At 44.3% G+C, this 25462-nt stretch overlaps 1 protein-coding gene across 1 annotated transcript in view; it reads right to left on the bottom strand.

Annotated features, from left to right (window-relative positions):
- Positions 1–16446, bottom strand: part of Nup107 (nucleoporin 107) — a 46290-nt gene extending 29844 nt beyond the window's left edge. Inside the window, exons 1-8 of the mRNA XM_038315081.2 lie at positions 16289–16446; positions 13358–13449; positions 12851–12937; positions 11507–11622; positions 9384–9528; positions 5676–5779; positions 2732–2859; positions 2106–2154 (exon numbers count right to left, since the gene is read on the bottom strand). Coding sequence (XP_038171009.1) covers positions 2106–2154; positions 2732–2859; positions 5676–5779; positions 9384–9528; positions 11507–11622; positions 12851–12937; positions 13358–13449; positions 16289–16296 — 729 coding nt within the window. The 5' untranslated portion in view covers positions 16297–16446. The remainder of the gene's footprint in view (positions 1–2105; positions 2155–2731; positions 2860–5675; positions 5780–9383; positions 9529–11506; positions 11623–12850; positions 12938–13357; positions 13450–16288) is intronic.
- Between the last annotated feature and the right edge of the window lie 9016 nt (positions 16447–25462).

The following is a 25462-nucleotide window of genomic DNA, read 5'->3' as shown; positions in this document are numbered from 1 at the left end:
ATTTTGTCTCTGAGCTGGGACATGGTATTTTAGAAAAAGCATGCACAGACGTACATACATGGAAAGAAAAAATGTTGCTGGACACTTTGCAGTATGCCTATGATCTCAGCAGCCAAGAGGCAGAAGCAGGAGGTTAGCCAAGAATTCAAGGCTATCCAAGCTTACAAGACCTGTTCTCAAACAAAACAGCTCCCCTCCTCAAATTATATGAAGAGCTGATTGTAGTCATGTCTCCATATCAGAAAACAAGTATTTCAGAACTTTCAAGTATTTTCATTTAGAGCAGCTGAAATTAATAGGTAATAAAACCTAAGTGCTACCCAGGGCTGTTGAAACCGACGTGGAGACACACCTGCAGTCCAGATACTCAGGAGCTGTGGCAGGAGGATCAGGGTACAAAGCCTACACTGCACAGTAAAACCTGACTGAAAGAAAATCAGAGGCTGGAGCGATGCCTGGCAGTCAAGAGAACCTGCTGCTCTTGCCGAGGACTGGGGTTCAAATCCCAGCCTCCACATGGGGCTCACAACCTAACCCCAGTTCCAGGGGAATCCAACACCCTCTTCTGACCTCAGCAGGCACTAGACACACAGGTGGTACACAGACATACGGTAGGCAAATACATAAAATAAAAATAAATTTCAAAATAATTTTTTAATTGAAAGAAAACGATGACACCAATGTAATAGGTTAGTTGGTTAAACTATATGCCTGATAAATACAACACTTGCTTTAAAATTTAGAATACATGGCCGGGCGGTGGTGGTGCATGCCTTTAATCCCAGCACTCGGGAGGCAGAGGTAGGCGGATCTCTGAGTTCGAGGCTAGCCTGGTCTACAAGAGCTAGTTCCGGGACAGGCTCTAGAAACTACAGGGAAACCCTGTCTCAAAAAACAAAAAAACAAAACAAAACAAAACAAAAAATCTAGAATACAGGGTCTGGAGAGATGGCTCAGCAGTTACAGGAATTTGGTTTCCAGCACCTACATGGTGGCTCGTAACTGTCCATAACGCCAGTTTCAGAAATCCCTAGGCACACGTAGTGCACAGATAAGTATGCAGGCTAAAATGTATAAAATTATAAAATAATTTAAAGTATCTATAGCCTGGGCTACAATAACTATACTTTATCTCAAAAATAAAAGCAAAAACAGAGGCTGGGGCTGTAGCTCTGGGGTAGGCAGAGGAACAGCAGCGGCAGATCTGATCCCTAAACATATACCAAAAACACAAAACCATATCCAGTCCCCTTTGAACTATTAGCAGACCACTGACTGTACCTAGTCCCCATTCAAACTATTAGCAAACAAAACTTCCGTCTCACCAGTGACTGAGACTCACATATTAAAATGAGATATTTTCCTCTAGAGAAGTAAATATCTCAAACGGTTATGATACATTTATATCTTTACATACAAATAAAAATAAGAGGTTAAGGGACAGAAAAAAGATAGCCCCATATAAAATTATTAGAAGTAGCATACAAATTTATTACTAACAAATTTTCAAAAGCAAACAAGAGAACCGTGGGCGGGGATGTGCAGCGCAGCTGGGAGGGCGCTCGCCGAGCATGTGAAGGCCTGGGTCTGGCTGCGGCTGCAGGGCTCCCTAGGATCCCAGCAGTGCTGGGCTGAAGACCAAGATCGGTTCAAGGTCCCCCAGACAGTTCTATGCCAGTTTATACTTCGGAGACTGTCTCAAAAGTGCTCACTAATAAAGAAGTAACTAAAATTAAAACAATACAAGGCTATGTGGTGTGGTGGTGCACACCTACAATCCCAACAACAGGATGGTGACTTTGAGGCCATCTAGACTATAAAACTACACCTTGTCTCAGAAAACCAAACCAAATTATACACGAGTAGTTTGATTATAATTATGTACAGAAAACATATGACAGACACAAACCAAGTTATGATGTTAAAGAATTAAAGGGATAAAAAAGAACTTTTACTTTAACCCACAAATATGAATATTTGATTACTTAGAGTGTTTTTTTACATACTTGTAAATTTTTTAAAGTGGGAAATGCAAAAGGAGGATTGAAAATCCAATCTTCTAATTGTAAGCACCCCTAATGGAAAAAAATTAATGGAAAACTTACAGCAACTGCAAACATATTTTCCTCTTCTAATGAAGACTGTATTCTGTCTCTGGGGAAAATGATACAAAATGAAAAAGCTTTATTTTACACATATGTATGAAATTGCCTTTTAAGCTGTTTCACACTCTACTAGGCAGAAACAAGCTGCCAAATAACTTAATCACCACATCTAATTTACCAGATGTAGTAGTGAACATGTGATTAACCCAATCATGACAAATACAGCTACTACAGCCTTTCATGGCACCTGCTAAGGCCATATGGCAAAACTAATCATGGTTTCCTTTCAATATTTCATAATATAACCAAAGCCACCAAGTCTCTCCCTGCTTTCTTGCGTTGGTCCTGGCATGCCTCAAACTTTCAATCCTTCTGCCCTGGCCTCCTGAGATTACAGGAGTATATTAGTTTGTATGGCTGAAGACTGATTTATTCTGTAGCTACCAGTTTTATGTCCTGGTAGGCCCCCTTCTCATAATGACTCTCGACACCTAAAGTACTAGAAATGATAAATCTCAAGATTAGCAAACCTATTCAAAATGTATCTCTCACTAAATTTAAGTTAATTTGCCTAACTGGCTTGTCACCTGATGCTTATTTCACTTACGAGTTCTACATAACTTTACCTATACAAAGAGGCAAGCAGCCGCCACGTGACCATCTCTTGTTGAAGAAGCCAGAGCATACTGGCTGTCTTTGAAAACTTCTGCAGTCCAGGGGTTGCTCGGCTCACTATTTTACTCAGTATATTCACCTAAATTAAAACACAGATGTAAAGAGACTGTTACTAGTGCTAACAGGAATGCTGTACAATATATATATATATACACAATCCCCCCCTCGCTTCCTTCCTGACAAGGTTTCTCTCTAACAGCTCAGGCTGTCCTAGTACTTTTGTAAATTTTAGATTCAACAACAGTAACCACAAGTATATATTTTTTTCTATCCACATTATCTACCCAGAGGATACGTTAAATTTATACTTTACAAAATCATATAAACCAGCAAAAATGACTATCTTAAAATTATGTCTGAAAAATTTAGGACACGTAACAAACCAAGAAACAATTTTCTTAATGATTGGTACCAAAACATGTTATTTCTAAACAAAACTTCAAAAGTTCCTCCTTTCTCTAATTGGTGATTGGAACCCATTCTGGAACTGAGGCAGAAGAGAATTAATAAAAACTATACAAATATTTCCCCGGAAAGACACAGAATTGTTTGAGGAAGCGAAGGAACCCCGTGTAAAGTGGCGAGTGAGCCATGCAGGCGCACTGGGAAACAGGGCACCCTCACTAGGATACAGACTCACACTGACTCACCCGCCCTTTGGGAAAAGTATCATCTGTAGACTATTCCTTTACTGAACCCTCAACCGAGGGCTCATTGAGACAGGTGGTCTATCTGGACCGGCTTGACCCACACAGTGGAAGAACTGACTCCCACAAGTCGTCCTTTGACCTCCACACAAACGCCCCCTTTCATAAAATAACAGAATGTTTGAAACTACTAAATGTTAAAAGATATATTGGCTATTATTGTTCTGATTTTTGGAGTGCAGGTGTGTGTGTTGTACATTTCCATGTTTGTGTGGGTGGATGTACGCGCCGTGTGGAGGTCGAGTTGATTTAGAGTGTCTCTAACATTCTCACTTTATTTACTGAGGCAGGGTCTCAGTATGTAACCCTGACTGGCCTCGAGCTCAGAGATCTGCTTGCCACTACCTCCCAAGTGCTGCAATTAACAGCGTGTGTCACCAGACCCAGTTTTCCACCATAATTTTTGAGAAGACTGTGTCTTCCTGAACCTAGCGCTCACTGCCCGGCTAGGCTGGCCAGGCAGCCAGCAATGCAGCTGCCTTTATCCCAGCATCCTCTTCACACCACACCTCTGCCATGTGCTGAACTCAGGGCCACTGGCACGACAAGCACTTTATTGGCTGGGCTGCTTCCATGCCAATATTCAGCTTTTCTGAAGTTTTTTCTTGCTTATAAAACCGAACAAAAGCTAGGGAACCCAATACTGCTCCCACATTGCAAGACTACCTCATTATCAGTGTCTTGCAATGAGGGGGTGCATTATAACCATCAGTCAATCTCTCAGCCCAAAGCTCACAGTTTACATTAGGACTTACATATGGTGGCATCCATGGGCTTTGAGAAATGTCTAAGGAGATGCATCCACTGTTACAGTACCACAGAGAACAGCTTCTCTCCTTCCTGCCTCGCTAAACCCCTGGCAGCAGTCAATGCTGACACTATCTTACTGTGCCTTTCGAATCATGTCAGACAGCTTTTCAGCAGGCTTCTTTCACTTAACAACAGTATGTAAGGCTTCTGTGTCTCCTCATGACTAGAGAGCCCGTCTCAACTCCATTTTCTGGATGTCTGATTCGCTCACAACTAAAGGACACCCTGGTTGCATCTACATTTGCAAGAACAGAGCCGCCAGCAGTCTGGGCACTGGCTCTGTGTGGGCTCACTTTAACTTCACTCAAGTAAATACCAAAGATTATACTGCTGCCGCCTGATGTTCTAAGACCACATTTAACTTTGCAAGAAGCCACCTGACAGTTTTCCCTTGTGGCTGTACCACCGTGCATTCCATGGAGGAGTAGGAGTTCCTGCTGCTCACATGCTCGCTACCCTCGGGTGGTATATTTTGGACTGCTTCCCAGGGATTAATTTGGGTGTATGCGTGTGTGCTGCTGTGAGTTTATGAGCACCACCTGTATGTAGGTGCTAAAGGAGGTCAGAGGCTATTAGATCCTTTGGAGCTATAGTTACAGGCTGTTGTGTGCCACCATGGAGATGCTGGGAAATGAACTTCAGTGCTCTAAGAACAGCCAGTGCTCTTAACTGCTGAGCCATCTCTCCAGGCCTGTCTTCAAGAGTTTCACCATTTTAAAAGGCTGCAGCTTCCCCCTTGCTATTTAACGACATAAACATTCTCTGCACACGCTTATCTGGTGTTTAAGTTTCTTCTTTGCTTAGTTGTCTGTCCCCACCTTCTGACCATTATTAAGTTAGCTGTTTTGTTTTGTGGGGTTGAATTTTAAGAGTTCTTTGTACATTGTGGACTTTTTTTTTGCTGTGTGTGCACATGTATACGTGGATGCACTCACCTGTGTATATGTGGCGTGTGTGTGTGTAGAGGGTAATAACAAGTCCCTTCATTGTTCTATCTTAGTTAGTGAGACAGGGTCTTTACTGAACCTGGAGCTGCTCTTTTGGCTATACCTGATGGCCAGCAAGCCTCCTGGGTGTGTCTATCTCTCCTCGTTGCTCTCCACAGCTAAGTGCCACTGGGTGCTGGGGATCTGAACTCAGACCTCTGTGACTACAGTCAGCCTTTAACTAACTGAGCTGGCTCTCCAGCCTCAGACTTTTCTTTTTAAAAAGCTGATTTCTCTTTTCCTCCAAATAAATCTATGGACCTGGAATACATAAAAAGCAGAGGTCTTCTGACCGGTTTCCCTGCCCTCCATCATGCACCCTGAGAAGCACGGAATAGGAATTAGCAGGATAACATGCACGACAAGCACTGAACCACGGACTGGACAGTTACCTGACTACCACAGATGTTTTCATACTCTTCTACGAGATCAAAGACTGTGGTTGAAGAGTGCTTCAAGAAAGACTGCAGGAAATCAGAGAACATACTCATGGACGCTAAAATAATGGACAAGGAACAAAGAGTGAGCGACATATTTTAAGGGATCCTATTGGTTTCAAAGCATAAAAACAGCTGTAAGTTTTTTCCCTCCCTCTAACACAACTGTATTTTTAAGAACTAGTGACTTGGGGCTGCAGAGATGGCGTGGTGGTCAGCAGTACTTGCTGTCCTTACAGAGGACCCAGGTTTGGTTTCCAGAACCCACACCACACAGACGCTCACAATTATCTGTAACTGCAGTTCCAGGGGATCTAATGCCCTCTTCTGAACTCCAAAGGCACCAGGCACTCATGTGGTGCACATATATACACACAGGCAAAACATTCACACACACACAATTTAAAAAAAAATTACAAGTCTGTAGCTGGGCAGTGGTGGTACACACCTTTAATCCCAGCATTCAGGAGGCATAGGCAGGTGGATCTCTGAGTTCAAGACCAGCCTGGTCTACAAAGGGAGTTCCAGGACAGCCAGAGTTACACAGAGATACTCTGTCTCAAAAACAAAACAAACAACAAAAACTTTACAAAGTTTTTTTAACTATTTTTTTAAGTGTGTACATTCCCATTTGATGTGGGATTTCCCTCTGTATGCTGTGGTTACCATTAATGAATAAAAAAAACTGCTTTGGACCTATAGCAAGGCAGAACTTAGGTAGGCACGGAAAGCTAGGCTGACTGCTGGGAGAAAGAAGGGCGGAGTCAGAGAGAAGCCATGGAGCCCCAGAAGCAGCAAGACAGAACTGGTAAGCCACAGTCATGTGGCAATATACAGATTAATAGAAATGGGTTAAATTAATGTGTAAGAGTTACCCAATAAGAGGCTAGAACAATGATTTAATTAATACAGTTTCTGTGTGATTATTTTGGGGGTCTGGGTGGCCAGGAAACGAACAGGTGGCCAAGCAGCTTGCTGCTACACCCGGTGCTGCCTCCACCAACCCATCCACAGAACTCTTCTTTTCACAAATGTAACTCTGTAGCCCTCCAACCCAGATTTCCCCTGGTAACATCACTCTACTTAGTTTCTGTAGTGTAACCACTTTAAGTACCTCATGAAAGTGGAGATACTGTAATTCCTCAAGGCAACATCTCCTGTAGCCCAGCTGGCCGCACACATGTAAGAATCCTCCTGCTTCTATCTCTGAAGTGCTGGGTTATAGGAATGTGCTGTCCTGCTCAAGGGCCTCAGTATGTTTAGATTTCTCCATTTTTACTAGCAGTTGTTATTTCCTGAGTTTGGTTCACACACACACACACACACACACACACACACACACACACACACACACACACACACACACACACCACACACGTTTTCTGAGAGGCTCACTAGGTAGCTTTGGCTGGCTGGCCTGGAACTTTCTATGTAGACCAGTTACTGTGCAGCCTTAAACTCAGATCCACCTCTGTTTCTGTCTGCTCTGCTGAGTGCGCAGATTAAACACGCTGGCAACCACACCCAGCTAGGAGTTCTATATATTTGAACATTAACTCCTTATCAAACGTATTTTCATCAGCTGCCTTTTACTCCACTCTTATCTGATGTACAAATAATAAATTATTATATAACCCAGCTTATATACTTTAATCTTCTTATATCTTCTTAAAGAACCCAAAGTATTCCTAGAATTTTCCATATTTTCAATTATTACCAAAAGGGGGGGGTCAAATTTTAGAATATCCGAGTATATTTTAAGTGCATGACAACAAAGAAACTGAGAGCGAGGAGAGGACGACCCAAGCCTGAGAGGAGGACAGCACCAACAGCAGACACTCTCATATCGCCTGTATGAGGAGGACAGCACCAACAGCAGACACTCTGATATCGCCTGAGATGAGGAGGACAGCACCAACAGCAGACACTCTCATATCGCCTGTATGAGGAGGACAGCACCAACAGCAGACACTCTGATATCGCCTGAGATGAGGAGGACAGCACCAACAGCAGACACTCTAATATCGCCTGTATGAGGAGGACAGCACCAACAGCAGACACTCTCATATCGCCTGTATGAGGAGGACAGCACCAACAGCAGACACTCTCATATCGCCTGTATGAGGAGGACAGCACAAACAGCAGACACTCTAATATCGCCTGAGAGGAGGACAGCACCAACAGCAGACACTCTAATATCGCCTGAGAGGACAGCACCAACAGCAGACACTCTCATATCGCCTGTATGAGGAGGACAGCACCAACAGCAGACACTCTAATATCGCCTGTATGATATTTAAAGTCGTGTCTTTAAATGGAACTGCTGTATCTTATTTATATATGAAATGGAAACTATGTCTGAGTCATCAACACATATATTACTTGGAAATACTACGCGGACGCTGTGGCTACCAGTGTATGCTCTGGAATCAAATGCTTAGTTCTTGCCTAATGTCACCATTGCCTGGCCAAATGCTGTCAAGCAAGTCATCTCTTCGGGTAGTAGTTTCCTTCCTTCTAAAATGGGAATAATTATTCTAACAATTTAATGGCCATGACAGGAATCAGTGTTTATCGTCTGTGCTAGTTACGATGAAGGTAAAGATGAAAATGCCACATATTCATGCATAGTATAGACTCTACAAGCAAAAACATTTCCACGGGGAAGAGGAATAACCAACCCAAACTAGCAAGTTATAATACCACCTGAAAACCAAGATTATTGCCTCAGATTCAAACATATCAACAATGCTAGCTTTAAATCTAAACAGAAAATAAAGAGGAACTCTCCAAATGACACACAAAGTAAAGATGAGAACTGGCTAGCAATCTACTAGTCTGCTATTTGCATTAAAATGGCAAGATACAGTTCAAAATGAGCACTAAGACAAGGCTCTCCATCTTCTCAGAACTGGGGCTGGAGAGACGGTTCAGCAGTTAAGAAAGCTGGCTACTCTTTTATAGGGCCCGATTCAAGCCCCAGCATCCACACAGCTGCTCATAACCACCTGTATACTCTAGTCCCAGGAAATAAAATGCTCTTTTCTGGCCTCCACAGGTACTAGGCACACAACTGGTACACAGACATACATACAGACATACATGTAGGCAAAACATCCAAACACATTAAAAAAAACGATACCTATGACTGATTACCTTAACAAAACTATACAACAGGAGGAAAACCAAGCAAGATGAGGGAGGAAAGGGGTGACCTGCAAGCCAAGGAAAGAAGCAGGCCTTAAAGATCTAATCTTGCAATGCCTTTATTGTAGACATCTTAGTGTCTAGAACTTTGCAAGACTGTATTTGTTTAAGCTACCTAAATCAAATTAAAACACACACACACACACACACAGAGAGAGAGAGAGAGAGAGAGAGAGAGAGAGAGAGAGAGAGAGAGAGAGAGAGGATGAGACAGAGTTCCTCCACTATATAGCCCAGGCTGATTGCTACATAGACTAGGCTTATCTCAAACCCATAGAGATCCACCTGCCTTTGCCTGGATTATAGGCCTATACCACTATGCCCAGCAAAAAAAAAACACCAAAAACCAAAACCAAAAACAACAACAAAAAACCAAAAACATTTTGATGATGTTCAAAAATAGTTTTTCTTGATCTCAGTAAAGTAATAAGCTACTTATATCTCAAAGCCGTTTACCAGCCTCTCCAGGGTCGTCTTCACGTAACATCACAGCACTTAGGTTTACGTCCTCTGTTACACTGTGGGGCTCCAAGTTTGTGTAGAACCCTGAACGCTGGGATGAGAATGCTGCTGCCCAGTTACTGTCATCCAGATTAGTTACCTTAAAAATTAAACAAATAAAGGAATAAGGAATAAGACTGTCATTAAATAAGCAAATAATAATGAATATAGTCCCCTCCCACCTTACATGTTTTTAACTTTAAAAGACTATAATTTTATTAAAGAAGCTACAAGCTTTCTTTACTTTCTATTGTATGTGTATGGATATTTGGCCTGCATGCATGTCTATATATACTTTTCATCTGAGCCATCTCCCCATACCAGTATCTGAGGATAATTCTTTTAGCTTTTAAAAAATGTTTGTTTAAGAACAGGGTTTTTTTTTTGGGGGGGGGGGGTTAGAAGACGAGAGGGTTTCTCTGTAGCTTTGGAGCCTGTCCAGGAACTAGCTCTTGTAGACCAGGCTGGCCTTGAATTCACAGAGATCGGCCTGCCTCTGCCTCCCAGAGTGCTGGGATTAAAGGTGTGCGCCACCACCGCCTGGCCATAACAACAGGTCTGAGGTAGCTCAAGCCCACCTCCAAGCACTATCTGCTGAGGATGACCTTGAACTTCTGACCCTCTTGTCTCTATCCCCAAAGCGCTGGGATATCAGGCGTACACCACCATTGAGACCCTGGCTCTGATTCCCACAAGGGGGTAGGGTGGGGAGGAGATGAGTTTAACTTCTAACAAAGAAAAGTTAAAAAGCAAAAACTACCCTTCAGGAAATAATTAGTCCAGAAAACTTCATATGTGCATAAAAATATCCATGCCTGTTTAATAAACTACAATGCCAAAGATAGAACTATTTTAATTTTGTAATTAAATATGCATTGAGAGTCCACTAATATAGCACAGATTTCGTTTCCTTTTCAACGCGATGCATTTTTCCCTAGCTGGAATATTCAATAACCAGGAGAAGCCACCACACATTATAGCACATATAACACACTGTCTTCTCCTTCCCTAAAGTGTTCTGTCTTGAACAGAAAACCACAGCTTAGCTTCTCTTGTACTTTCACAACACAGACCACTCCGGTCACCAAATATGGAGAAGTGGGTTTTCTTGACAAAAGTCAAGAACCAATTCAAGGCAGACACAGGTGGGGTCCACCAATTCAGTTCAATTTAGAAACTGCCTACCGTCCGAGCCACAGGCGGATCCTTATTCTTCTTATGATGTCTCTCATCTTGTAATAGTCAGTTTCCTGTTTTAGGTTTGTTTCGTTTCGAGATAGGGTTTCTCTGTGCAGGCCTGCAGTCGCGGAACTCACTCTGCAGCTGTCTGTCTCCAGTGCTGGGATTAAAGGCATGACCACCATCCCCTGGCTCGTCACCTCATTTTAAGATAGGGTCTCACTAGATCTGCAGCTCACTGTGTTGGCTAGACTGGCTGGCAGTGGATTCCAGGTTCCACTGTCTCTTCCCATGCACCCATACCCCAAAGCTTCCATTTCCAGGGTTATGGTGTTGGCACACACAGCTTTTACAATAGTGCTGGGGATCTGAACTCAGGTCTTAAGCTTGTGAGGCAAGCAGTTATTATTCCACTGAGTCACCTCTTCAGGCTTCTTTGTAATTTAAAACAGCCAGGCGGTGGTGGGGCACACCTTTACTCCCAGCACTCGGGGTGCAGAGGCAGGTGGGTCTCTGAGTTCAAGGCCAGCCTAGTCTATAAGAGCTAGTTCCAGGACAGGCTTCAAAGCTACAGAAAAACCGTCTCACCCCCTAACACCCCCCCACTCCCAAACAAACATTTTTGTGAGAGTTGTCTTGGAAAAACAAAACCACCAACCAAAAAAACGGCTTGGCTTTAAACAGCCATCAACAGTTTTATAGTACATTTCATTTGGTTAGCAAACAGCCAGATTCAGGTATTTTACCTATATCTAAATGTCACTGCATTTCCCAACATTTGATTTTGTTCAAATGTCAACCCAATTATGCCACTCGACACAGCCTTTCCTGATGAACATAACTTCAACTTTCATTAAAAGGCTTAAGCCAAGAATTAAAGTACATTTATTTACACATACCATGGACAGATTTCCCAAGAACCCAGAAGACTGCGTGTGCCGGGGTGACCTCCCGTCTGTTCCAAGAATGCAGGAAATATCCGGGTGTTTTAGAAAGCTTCGGCTTGGTGGGGTAACTACAAGGAAAGGTCAGGATACCATCAACACAAGGCAAGGAAATGAGCATCAAAGCATTCTTTTCAAGGGGCTCAGTCAGTAAAGCGCTGAGGGCCTGAGTGTGATCCTTAGCATCCAGGTAAGGTTGGGGAGAGGAAACAGGAAGACCCAGAGTTTCAGTCAGATAGTCTAGATAAATCAGACAGCCTGGGTGGTGGTGGCACACAGCTTTACTCCCAGCACTTGGGAGGCAGAAGCTGGTGGATCTCTTTGAGTTCGAGGCCAACCTGGTCTACATAGTGAGTCACAGGACAGTCAGAGCTATTACACAGAGAAACCCTGTCTTGAAAAACCAAAAAAGAAAGAAAGAAAGAGAAAAAAGTGGAAAATAAAAGCAATAAATCAAGCCGGGCAGTGGTGGTGCACACCTTTAATCCCAGCACTCTGGAGGCAGAGGCAGGCAGATCTCTGTGAGTTCGAGGCCAGCCTGGTCTACAAGAGCTAGTTCCAAGACAGGCTCCAAAGCCACAGAGAAACCCTGTCTCGAAAACCAAAAAAAAAAAAAAAGGCTGTCCAGCTCCTGTGGAATAATACCCAAGGTTCAACCGCAGGCCCGCAGGCACACAGGCACACAGACTCCCCCAGACACACACAGGAACATGCATATATACATGCACCTATATTACATAAACACAAAACACCTACACATAAAAATAAAAGGTATTTTCAATATGAATGGTAACTGCGCAGACTTAAAATTAGAAAAACCAAGGAGGTGCCAGTCAGCAGGTCCTTTCTTGTCTGACTTCAGAGAGCACAGCTATATGGTGTAGTGGGCCTAGACTTCAGAGCAAACTGACTGATGTCTGAACTGTTTTCATTGTCTAGTAACAGCACCCTCTCACACTGGCTTCTCCAGTCCACCTTCTAGCTTGGAAAAGCAGGTAACAAATATGTTATTACTATGTATTAAGCACTCAGGAGGCAGAGGCAGGTGGATCTCTGTGAGTTCGAGACCAGCCTGGTCTACATGAGCTAGTTCCAGGACAGGCTCCAAAGCTCCAAACCCTGTCTTGAAAAAACAACAACAAATACAGTCCTTGCTCACAGGAGTTCAAATAACTGTAATCATTATTATTTATGCTTACTTCCTGATACTGTAGCTACATATCTTATTGTGTAAATTATATAAATGTTAGCTGGTATTATGATTATTAAATAATTTAAAAGCAGAAACAAGAATCTTACAAGGCTGTCGAAATGAGCTTGGAGTTCGAGGAATCATTTGGCTTCTTGGTGTAGTGTTACCAAAATTTTCATCTTGGTTAGCCTGGACTTAGGAAGAATTAAGGAAAATTTTTTATGTGGAGGGAAAAAAAATCAGTAATGTTAACCCAAGATTTACTACACAAGATGCATGAATACCTTTTTTCAAGAACAAAGAATTTTATCGCTACCACCTCTCCTGTGTACACAGCTATTAATTCCCTGTCATTAAATTCCCAGGTCGGAATTAGATTAACATGTACTGACTATTAGTTGGCTACAATGACGTGCTAGTAAGAAACCTGAACATGCTTTCAGAGAAACAGAAACTCTAATGCACTAAGTCCACTGAGAGCAATAGCCATCAAGTAAAACACCCGTGGAGGGCAGTCACCCATTTTACCACAGTTTTAATGCCTCAAACAAAATCCTGCAACACTGAGTCAAAGCTTTCTGCAATTTGTATAATTCTTAAAATACAAAGGATACTTAAGACTCTTTTTTGAGCACTCTGCTTTCTTGCAGTCCGTGTCACTTCTGCCTCCCGGATCACAGGGGACGACATCTCCCCGAAGATACTCCTAAAATGGTATAATTAAGCTCTTAGACGGTATTTACAAAACCTTTATCATTACAGTTAGAGCAAAGGATCCTGAGTCAGTCAGGGGACAGGTGGCTCCATCAGTGAGGGGATGGACAGGTCGCTCCATCAGTGAGGGGATGGGCAGGTCGCTCCATCAGTCAGGGGACAGACAGGTCACTCCATCAGTGAGGGGATGGAAAGATTGCTCCATCAGTGAGAGGACAGGTCACTCCATCAGTGAGGGGACAGGTCACTCCATCAGTGAGGGGACAGACAGGTCGCTCCATCAGTGAGGGGACAGGTCACTCCATCAGTGAGGGGATAGGTCACTCCATCAGTGAGGGGATGGACAGGTCACTCCATCAGTCAGGGGACGGACAGGTCACTCCATCAGTGAGGGGATGGACAGATTGCTCCATCAGTGAGGGGATGGACAGGTCACTCCATCAGTGAGGGGACAGGTCGCTCCATCAGTCAGGGGACAGGTCACTCCATCAGTCGGGACAGGTCACTCCATCAGTGAGGGGATGGAAAGATTGCTCCATCAGTGAGGGGACAGGTCGCTCCATCAGTCAGGGGACAGGTCACTCCATCAGTCAGGGGACAGGTCGCTCCATCAGTCAGGGGACGGACAGGTCGCTCCATCAGTCAGGGGACAGGTCGCTCCATCAGTCAGGGGACAGGTCACTCCATCAGTCAGGGGATGGACAGGTCACTCCATCAGTCAGGGGACGGACAGGTCACTCCATCAGTCAGGGGATGGACAGGTCGCTCCATCAGTCAGGGGATGGACAGGTCACTCCATCAGTAAGGGGATGGACAGGTCACTCCATCAGTCAGGGGACAGACAGGTCGCTCCATCAGTCGGGACAGGTCACTCCATCAGTCAGGGGACGGACAGATCACTCCATCAGTCAGGGGATGGACAGGTCACTCCATCAGTCAGGGGATGGACAGGTCACTCCATCAGTGAGGGGACGGACAGGTCGCTCCATCAGTGAGGGGATGGACAGGTCGCTCCATCAGTCAGGGGATGGACAGGTCACTCCATCAGTGAGGGGACGGACAGGTCGCTCCATCAGTGAGGGGATGGACAGGTCACTCCATCAGTCAGGGGATGGACAGGTCACTCCATCAGTGAGGGGACGGACAGGTCGCTCCATCAGTGAGGGGATGGACAGGTCACTCCATCAGTCAGGGGACAGGTCACTCCATCAGTCAGGGGATGGACAGGTCACTCCATCAGTGAGGGGACAGGTCGCTCCATCAGTGAGGGGATGGACAGGTCACTCCATCAGTGAGGGGATGGACAGGTCACTCCATCAGTCAAGCCTTAAATGTTTTAGCAAATCTAAGTCGTGATCACTCTACCAAATCCCACTCAATGCTCAGCTATGAACCCTTCCTTCACTTTCTAGTACCACAATGGTCTGTTTCCTAGGCATTTATTTCAGAACCTGAAATCTGTACTACAGCAACTGCTTAATGAAGGCAAATCTTTCCTTCTGTAGATCAAAGAGCTGCTTAACTGAAGAATTCTCTGCAAAGACTTGCACAGTCTCTAAAACAGTGCTGAGTTAGCTGCATGACCACGGGTAGGTGTTAGGTCAGACTCCCACCTGCAATCTAAACTGAACTACATAGGAAGTTCCAGGCCAACCTGGATACAGAGTGAGACCACTGAGTTACATGGCCAGCCCCGTAACTTGGGTCGTTTATCTCTTCCAGGCTCACAGTTCTCTGACAAAAGGCGGTGCAGGTCCTCATAGGTCTGCAATCAAGCTAAATAAAAAGTAAAAGACCAGCTTTACTGGGCAAAGCACTCCAAGGGGAACTTCTAGCACCCAGAGATGAAGAAGGGGGCAGAAGAGAAAAATCACAGTCTTTCTGAAGGAGGGACTTAAATACCCTGTAGGAGCTGGGGTGAAGACGTGTCCTCCACAAGCTGGGTTTATGCCCAATTAAAACTCTTTGGGCAGAAATTGGGGACCTGGCATTCTCAGGGGAGTAGCTGCCGCTTGGCGGTTTTCCTCAGAGGACCGGGTTTGGAGAGGTAGGAGTGGCACGATCAAGCAGGGATGAGCTGGAGATTCCAGCAAAACAAAATGAACTATTTAAATCTTAAGGAACACATCAAAATAAACCTAGCACAATGTTTTCAGTATTAATAATTTTTACTCAAATGACCAGCTAGCAAGTTACCTCTGACAGGTTTCCCTGATTCTCCTGTGCCAGGAGAATTTAACGTCCCCTTCGTTTACTTTCTCGCAGTACAATATAACACAGCGTATTACATTGCTTGGCTGTCTTCACTACCCGATCAACTCACCGATGTCAAGGGGTTTGAATAACCCATGTTTGTCGCAGGCGAGCATAATTTTACCCGACCACATGAGAAAATCAACTACCTGGTGCTGGCCCTTAAAAGTCTAGGCTGATCACAGTGACATCTACCTATGTAAAATCTATATGAATTAATAAACACAATAAAATCGCTCTCAAGGCCTGTACTGAGATGTCAAGCATTGCTGACTACTGGCTGTGACCTCGGACTGCTCACTTCACATTTCGAATGCTGTACGGCTGGGAGAGAGCGCCGCACAGACCCCGGAGCCCGGGCGTGGAACGTGGGGGGTCTGCACCTCTGCATCCGGGTTCCCCCCATTCCTAGCGGCCTTTCGTCCAGGAGGAGCCAGATCCCCAGCCGGGAGAAGGAAGGAGAGAATGGAAACCCTCGGCTCCTCCTCCGCTCTCCGCGGAGCTGGTTTCACCTACGTCGTCCCGCCAACAGTGCGAGAGCCACAAGTCTTGGCCCAGGCGTCCCTACCAGGACTGACCTGTCCATGGCTGCGACCTCCTCCACCTAGAACCTTGCAAACCCGACTGCAACCCGGCCACCACGTTTCAGCCTTCCCGCTCTCCGGAAGCAAACCCTTCGACCCGGAAGCACGCCCTGGATAAGCCAGCCCCTGCGAAAAGTAGTGGGACGGCAGAACCAGCGTTCCCACTTGGCGCCTACGCGATTTCCGTCCACAACCGCAGGCCCAGTGGGCGCAGGCGCAGAAGTGCCAGTGCGTGACTGCGTGGCTGGGCGGTGCCGGCTGGGCGGGAAGGGGCGGGGCTTGGCGCGTTGCCCCGGGAGGCATTTGTGGGCGTGGTCTGGGTGGGGCGTCCGGCTGGGATGCTAGAAGCCCGCCGCCTTGGCGTTCCTACTTGGAGTTCCGCGACACTCTACAGGAGCGGGCCTATTTCGGGGGGGCTTGTGGTGTACTCTCAGTGAACGGATTTTGAAGCTGTTTCCTGTCATAGTTATTTATTTTTCCTTTACAGAACCAGCCGTCTTTTTAAAAATCGAAAAGCAATGCATAAGCTTACTCTATAATACCAGCATTTGGGAGGCTGAGGCAGGAGAATCACCATGAGTTTGAAGCCAGGCTGGACTAAGAATAAAACCCTGACTTTAATAATAATGATTATAAAATAATAAAATTAATAATGGTAATAATAATAATTTTAAGGTGTGAAGATACCTGTTCCAGCATCTCAGAGTATTAGGTCTCAGGCCCTCCATATGTCTAGAAATGAGCTCAAGCTGAATCAGAATTTCTGGCGGTTAGATAAATGCCAATATCCCAGCCTGGCGGTTGTGGCACATGCCTTTTATCCAAGTTCTCGGGAGGCAGAGGCTGGAGGATCTCTGTAAGTTCAAGGCCAGCCTGGTCTACAAAACGAGTTCCAGGACAGCCAGGACAGTAACACAGAAAAACCATGTCTTGAAAAACACGTGTCTCTCATAGAAAACTAGGAAAATACACACAAGCAGGGGAGTCCTGTCAATGAAAGAGTCCCACACTTTCTTTAGTTCACTGTGACTATAATTCCAGGAGATATCCTGATGGAAATCACCTAAAGTCAGGCATGGTAGGGCACTCTGTAATCCCATCACTTAGGAGGGAGAGGCAGGAAAATTGCAACTTCTAGGCAAGGTTGTGAGTCCTTGTCTCAAAAATAAAATAAAAGCCCGCCATTTGAATGCAGTTAACTGCTAGAATTAATTATTTATGCCAGCACATTTTGTGTTTTTTTTACGTAGTGAAAACAAACAGTAGCGATACATTGTATACCATTTCACAAGCTTTTTATTCAATTAACATGAACATCTTTTCATCTCGGAAGCATTCATCTACATCTCTGGTGACTGGGCTGACATTTCCATTTCTTCATGCCTCAGTGCACTCTGGTTTCACCCTATACTGTGAGTGGAAACTGTTCTAGAGGAGGTCACCAAGAGGCTCTGCAGCTTTCTCTGCCTTCCTCCCTGGGGAGCCAACACCACCGTTGGCCAATCTTCCTACTTCTGAGGTGAGAGACCATGATTGCCTAGTGGCCTTTCCTGCTGCCCAGGCTACTCTTGGCTTGTTTCCTCTGCAGTTTGGGGAAGTCTGCCTTTCCCATAAATACTCCTTTCCAGACAAGCACCAAGCCTTCTTCAACTCTCTGCTGTCTTCGCTTTTAACTGCCACAAGTCTCCAGATAATGCCCTTGATTCTGTTTTCCAAACACACACACAGCTGCCCATTTGGACATATTGCACATAGTCACCAGACAACATAATGGCAAACCTACCTCTCCTTTACCCGTGGAACTATCTTGTGCTACTATTATGAATTGCAATGTAAATATCTGTGTTTTCTGATAGTCGTAGGCAACCCCTGTGAAAGGGTTGTTTTGCCTCTAAGGGGTCGCAACCCACATGATGAGAACCACTGATTTAAAGGCCACCCTACTAGTACAAATTTGTATGTACAAACTGGTTTAAATGCTGCACAACATAAGCATGTATTGAGGCATCACTCAAGCTAGGTGTGATGGTTCATGTCTTTAATCCTAGCACTTAGGAGGATGAGGCAGGTGGATTGCCACAAGTTTAGGACCAGCTTGAGTGGCAATGCTACTTACTAGCTCTCCTGGTATACAATGATTCCATATTTAAAAAATAGAAAAGAAAAGAGCATACATGATTCTCGATTAATATGTATAACTTTAATGTTTTTACTTATAAGTTAAGTAATTTAGGCCTGGCTTGGAGCACATACCTATAATTCCAATTATCAGAAGGCTGAAATAAAAGGAATATAAATTTTACACTAGCCTGGACTACAGCAGACCCCTCAAAAATAAATTTAAAAAATAATGAAAAAAAGAAAGAAGAAACCAAAATAGCTGGCTATGGTGGCATATGCTTGTAATCCTCATGATGAGGAGGATGAAGCAGGGTGATTGCAATAACCAAGGTCAACCTCAGCTACTCAGTGAGACTTCGTCTCAACTTTAAAAGATTCAATTATTTTTCTCTTTTATTTATTATTATTATAAGATTTGTTTTTATATGTATAAGTGTCTCATTTGCATGTATGTATGTGTGCCACATACATAGCTAGTGCCAAGGCCAGAAGAGGGCATCAGATTCCCTGGAACTGGAGTTTTAGATGGCTGTGAGCCACAGTGTGAGGCTGGGAACCAAGTCTGGGTCCTTTGCAGGATCAGCAACTACTCTTTTTTTTAATATTTATTTATTTATTATGTATACAATATTCTGTCTGTGTGTATGCCTGCAGGCCAGAAGAGGGCACCAGACCCCGTTACAGATGGTTGTGAGCCACCGTGTGCTTGCTGGGAATTGAACTCAGGACTTTTGGAAGAGCAGGCAATGCTCTTAACCTCTGAGCCACCTCTCCAGCCCCAGCAACTACTCTTGACCACTGAGTCATCTTCAGCCACCTCAACTTTAAAAAAAGAAAAAGTGTATAGAAAAGAAAAAGAAAAAAGAAAAGTGTATGTATGTACATTGTAAGGTGTATGTATGCACATTGTATGTTTATGCATGTGTAAATGTCTGCATGTGCATAGAGGCTGGAGATTCCTCAGGTACCCCACCTACTCCTCTGAAACAAGGTTTCTAATGCTTGGAGCTGAGCCGTCAGGCTAGACCACAGGACAGCAAGCCCTAGAAGTCCGCCTGTCTTCTTCCCCAGCTCTGGGGTCACAGATGGGCTACAGCTCCTCTCTGCTCCAGGTTTTACCAGCTGAGCCATCACCACGTCTTCCTCAAACTTGTGGCTATCTCCTGTCTCAGCCTCCGTAACGCCAGGATTACAAGACTGTCACCATACCCTGAATCAAAATGGTTTAAAAATGTTAATAAAGGCTGGGCGGTGGTGGTGCACACCTTCAATCCCAGCACTCGGGAGGCAGAGGCAGGGGGATCTTTGTGAGTTCGAGGCCAGCCTGGTCTACAAGAGCTAGATCCAGGACAGGCTCCAAAGCTACAGAGAAACCATCTTGAAAACAAACAAAAAAGTCAATAAACATTGTGTGTGTGTGTGTGTGTGTGTGTGTGTGTGTGTGTGTGTGTAAAAACAACGGACATTTGTGCTGATCACGCTTTTGTCAACTTGACACAAACGTGGACATGTCTGGGAAAAGGAAGCATCAAGCTAAGGGACCGCCTCTGTCGGACTGGCCTGTGGACAAGTCAGGGGCTGGCATTTTCTTGACTGGTGGATGTGGGAGGGCCCAGTCCCACCCCCAGGCAGGTAGTTTCAGAAGGTGTAAGTGGGCTAGAGTGATAGGCTCACTGGCTAAGAACACACACGCATATGGGGCGTGGAGGGAGGAAAGCGCAGACTGCTTCTATAGAGGATTAGAGTTTAATTTTTAGCACTGCACCAGGTGGCTCAAAATCACTTGTAACCAGTTCCAGGGGGATCCAACACTCTCTTCTGGGAGGCACTACACTCACCCACACACATAATCAACAAATACAAAATAACATTTAACTGAAAAAGAGAAGAGCCAATTGTGCACAGTGTTTCTCTATGGTCTCTTTGTGTTTCAATCTCCTGTCTCCAGGTACTTGCCCTGACTTCCCTGAATCATAGACTGGAAGCTAAAATAAACCTTGCTGGTTAGTTTTGTGTCAGCTCAAAGGGGGGAACTGCAGTTGAGAAAATGCCTCCAGAAGACCTGGCTGTAAGGCATTTTCTTAATTAGTGATTGATGGAGGAAGTCCCAGCCTGTTTGATTGGTGCCGTCCTTGTGCAGGTGTAAGAAAGCAGGCTGAGCAAGCTATGGGGAGCAAATCATCACCCCTCCATGGCCTCTGCATCAGCTCCTGCCTCTAGGTTCCAGGCCTGCTGGAGTTCCTGTCCTGACATCCTTCAGCATTGGACTATGGTGTGGATGTGTGATACAAAGAAACCCTTTCTTTCCAATTCATTTTTGGTCATGGTGGTTTGTCACAGCAAGAGTAACCCTAATGAGGATGTTTCCTCCTCCAGCTGCTTTTGATCAGTGTTCTATCACAGAAACCAAAGTAGGACAATGTCTGATAGACTTTTAACATGGAATAATAAACATGAGAATGCTTCTTAGAGTTAACCGTTAATTCAATCTGATGTTTTCCAATGTAGGCACTTTCCAGTCTGTTATTTAGCATGTGTGTGTATGTAAACGCATGCAGAAGCATGCCATGGCACATGTGTGGAGGTCAGACAACAATCTTCAGAGTTAGGTTTCTCATTGGAGGTTCCTGAGATTGGATTTAAGTTGGAGCCATTTGGTCAGGTGGCCAGCCGGGCATTGTCCCTTTTCAGCGTGCTTGTGCCTCTCCGCTAGTGCCTTCAGCGCAGTGTATTTCCGGTGATGTTTTTAAGGAAGTGCAAAGCCTCACCGCACAAGTGAATCATTTGCAGTGACTCCTTTCTACAGACACTGCAGCCACCATCATCAATAGTGGAAATGATCTTAGGAGCAACTGAGAAACTAAAATCGTTATCCCCGGTTTACACAGGACACTCTGGCTAAACCACAAAACCATTCCTGCAAGCTTAGTGCCATTCTTGTCTTCACGTTCCTCTTTGCAGATGCAGACATTCTTCACCCAACACATGTCCACATTTCTTTGGGTGCTTAATTAAAAAATAGCTTGACTGTTCTCTTTAAGTAGGACGACTTTTATTTCATCTAGATTATATTCTGTGAAGGTAGCTGGCATAATCTTTATACAAATTTGATCAGGAAATAAAAGAAGTCACATGTTTCTTTCACCTCTAGTCTCCAGTGTTACCACACCCTTATTCTGCCTGGTTTGATGAGTAGGGGAGTGTTGAAAGGGTATCTCTCCTCTGGTACTTGTAGCAGAAGCTAAAGGGTGAAGGGCTGGAGAGATGGCTCAGAGGTTAAGAGCAGTGACTGCTCTTCCAGAGGTCCTGAGTTCAAATCCCAGCAACCACATGATGGCTCACAACCATCTATGAGAACTGGTGCCCTCTTCTGACCTGCAGGTGTACATGCAGACAGAACTCACATCATCTATGAGATCTGGTGCCCTCTTCTGACCTGCAGGTGTACATGCAGACAGAACACTGTATACATAATAAATAAAATGTTTAAAAAAAAAGAATACAGGTGAAGCTGGGCATGGTGGCAGATGCCTTTCATGCCAGTGTTCAAGAGGCGGAGGCAGGAGGATCTCCGTGAGTTTAAGGCCAGCTTTGATGACACAGCAAGTTCCAGGCCAACCGGGGGTACAATGAGACCCTATCTCAAACAAATACATGAACAAAACAGAAAACAAGAACAACAACAAAACCACAGGTGAAGCCAGAGTGGTGGCGTAGGTTTGACATATCAGCACCCAGGAGGCTGAGGCATGATGGTCACAAGTTCAAAGCCAGCCTCAGCTGCACTATGAGGGCATCCTAAAACACTTGCACTTGTGAGAAAGGTTTCTCATCTCAGGAGACTCATCTCAAAAGATTGCAATGGAGATCCACAGCCAGGCCTCAGAGGACAGACTGGGCGAGATGGATTGGGAATGAGGTGCAAAAGGAGACCAAACACACATTAATGCCTGAGTAAGTGATATGATTGATAACCTCAAAATAGGTCTCTTTTTATGTGTGGTGTGCATGCACACATGTGTTCAGATTCCTGTGGAGGCCAGGAGAGTCAGATCCCCTGGAATTGGAGTTACAGGCAGCTCATGGGTGCTGGGAGTTGAACCTGGGTCATCGGGGAAAGCAGCCAGCTCTCTTTCTTTTACCTGCCACCTATCCTTCCAGGACAGTAACTTATTTTGTTTATTTTTCAAGACAGGGTTTCTCTGTAGCTTTGGAGCCTGTCCTAGAATTCGCTCTGTGTAGATTAGGCTGGCCTTAAATTCACAGAGGTCTGTCTCTGCTGGGATTAAGGCAGGGACCACCACTGCCTGGTGATAGTAATTTTTTTTGAGAAACAATGTAACAAATACTTTGAATAGTTGATGTTACTATACACATATGGTCGTCTTTGTCAATAGCAAAATACCTTCTAGAGAATTCATGAAGATGTATTCTTAGGGGCTCAGGGTTTAGATTATGCCTTCTAGATAATTCATAAGGACGCACTCTTAAAGGCTGAGGTCACAGTTCAGTGGCATAGCACAGTTTCATAACCTGGGTTCAATCCAAGTCAACTTAGTTCATAAATCAAGAGCAGAAATTGACTTGAAAAATACCTTGTGAGTATATTTTGAGTTGCAAATTTATTGACAACTAACTATGTGGCTTCTAAAAATAAAAGTGTATTTCAAAGCACAAAAAGATGGGAGCTAAATCTTGGCCTCTCAAGGACGCTTAGGAGGACTGCTGCGAACCTCGCTCACCCTTGAAGACGCCCGCAGAAGCTTGAACTGCTCTGCACAAGGATAGTAACTACAGCGTGTGCCTCAAAATGCACCTGGCTCCCGATTTGCAATTGAAAATGATTGAGTTTAATCTTAGGGAAAAGCTCACACTCCTAAGGGACTGTTTTTGCTTCTCAGTCCTTCACAAGATCAACCTGAGTTCATTTTTTTCTTTTTCTTTTCTTTTTTTTTTTTTTTTTTTTTGAGACAGGGTTTCTCTGTGTTGCTTTGTTGCCTGCCCTGGAACTAGCTCTTGTAGACCAGGCTGGCCTCAAACTCACAGAGATCCACCTGCCCGGCCTCTCAAGTGTTGGGATTAAAGGTGCGTGCCACCACCGGCCCCCTTCCTTGCAGTTTTCATCCATACAATAAGCTCTTGAGTATTTATGTTGATTTGCTATGATGTAAAACACTTGTGTATGGGCCAAGTGAATTTGTTTTGTGTTTCTGTTTTTTTTTTCCAATTTACTTATGTGTATTAGTGTTTTGCCTACGTGTATGTATGTGTTAGGTCCCCTCCATCTGGTGTAACAGATAGTTGTCAACCCTTAAAAAGAACATAAGAACTCTTAATATTTTACAGATACCTTTTTATTTTGTAGTTTATTACCCTAGATCTGTCTTTGCAATATATTTTAAGGTTTATATATTTTATCTAAATATTTTACCTCTAGGTTTCACTCTCAACCTCATAGACTTCCAAGATTTTTATTGCTTAAATAAATTTGGAAAGTCATTTTTTTCATGATAGATTTTTTTTCAAAAAAAGATTTATTTATTTATTGTGTATACTGCATTCTGAGTACATGCATCCCTGCAGGCCAGAAGAGGGCACCAGATCTCATTACAGATGGTTGTGAGCCACCGTGTGCTTGCTGGGAATTGAACTCAGGGCCTTTGGAAGAGCAGGCAATGCTCTTAACCACTGAGCCATCTCTCGAGCCTCAGGATAGATTTTCGTTTTGCATTTTTATTGTGTGTGGTGCACATTTCCTGCAGAGGACTATTTGGTTCTCCCTACTCCAGGAGTGCAGGGCAACGAACCCAGGTCATGCAGCCTTTACTTGCTGTCTTGAATTTTTAGGTGGATTTTTGTTTTGGTGCCAGTTTGTGTCATATTGTAACCAAATTTACTTCAGAACTCTATCTTCTCTGCTGATTAATAATGTTTTTTTCTTTCACTTATTTCAAGATCAGAGTTGAAATGCATTTCATTAATATAAATTAATGTTTTTACCCCCCTAAGCACCATCCAGGAGTTGACCTCTGCCCTCCATTGTTCCCTAACATCTGCCAGCATTACAACTTCACCTTTACATTTTCTGCTATGAGGGTAGCACCCCGGCCTAAAGACAAAATCCTAGGAAGAGGCCGTGGGGCATGTCTGCCGGCTTCCCCTTCTTGCTGGTTTGTTCCCCAGGTGCAGAGTCAGCTCCTCTTGGACATCAGAATCTAGTGTTTTAGCCTTCCACGTGTCCTGAGGACCAGTGATTTCCTAGGAATCTCCAGGTCTTCAGCGGCATCAAGCTTCAGGGTCTAAGCAGCCACTGGGTTCTCGAAGCGTCTCCAGCAGAAAGCTAGTTATTGTTGGAGGTACTGGCTCTACTGAGTAAGCCAGTCTAATAAATTCTCCTGAAAACATGCCATTGTTACTTCTGTTCCTCTCAGAATTTTTTTTTTTTTTTTTTTTGGTCTTTCGAGACAGGGTTTCTCTGTAGCTTTGTGTCCTGTCCTGTCCCTAGCTCTTGTAGATCAGGCTGGTCTAGAACTCACAGAGGTCCACCTGCCTCTGCTTCCCGAGTGCTGGGATTAAAGGTGTGCGCCACCACGGCCCGGCTCATCTTTGGGTTCTTAAAATTTATTACCTTTCTCTTTCAGAGTATAAAAAAGCAGTCAGCCAGGCGGTGGTGGTACACGACTTTAATCCCAGCACTAGGGAGGCAGAGGCAGGTGGACTTCTGTGAGTTCTAGACTAGCCTGATCTACAAGATACAGGATGGGACCCAAAGCTACAGAAAAACTCTGTCTCAAAAAACAAAACAAAACAAGCGAAAAAGTTAAAAAAAAAAAAAAAAAGCAGTCATGCCATCGATGGTTAATTCCAGTTCCCCAGTGAGTTTTAGGAGTAATTGAGCAAAAAGCTGACAATTCTGACAGAGGTGGAGAAGGTGGTACTGGAAATGTATTGACTTTCCAGGGCTGACATGCTTGGTAATATATCCACTAGTTTTAACGACATCCTGAGACCAGTGTTTTCTTTTCCTTTCAACAAGGGCCTGGGGCA

The sequence above is a fragment of the Arvicola amphibius genome, chromosome 17 (genome assembly GCF_903992535.2).
Source record: "Arvicola amphibius chromosome 17, mArvAmp1.2, whole genome shotgun sequence".
Lineage (NCBI taxonomy): Eukaryota > Metazoa > Chordata > Mammalia > Rodentia > Cricetidae > Arvicola > Arvicola amphibius.
This window is presented reverse-complemented; position numbering and strand designations above follow the sequence as displayed.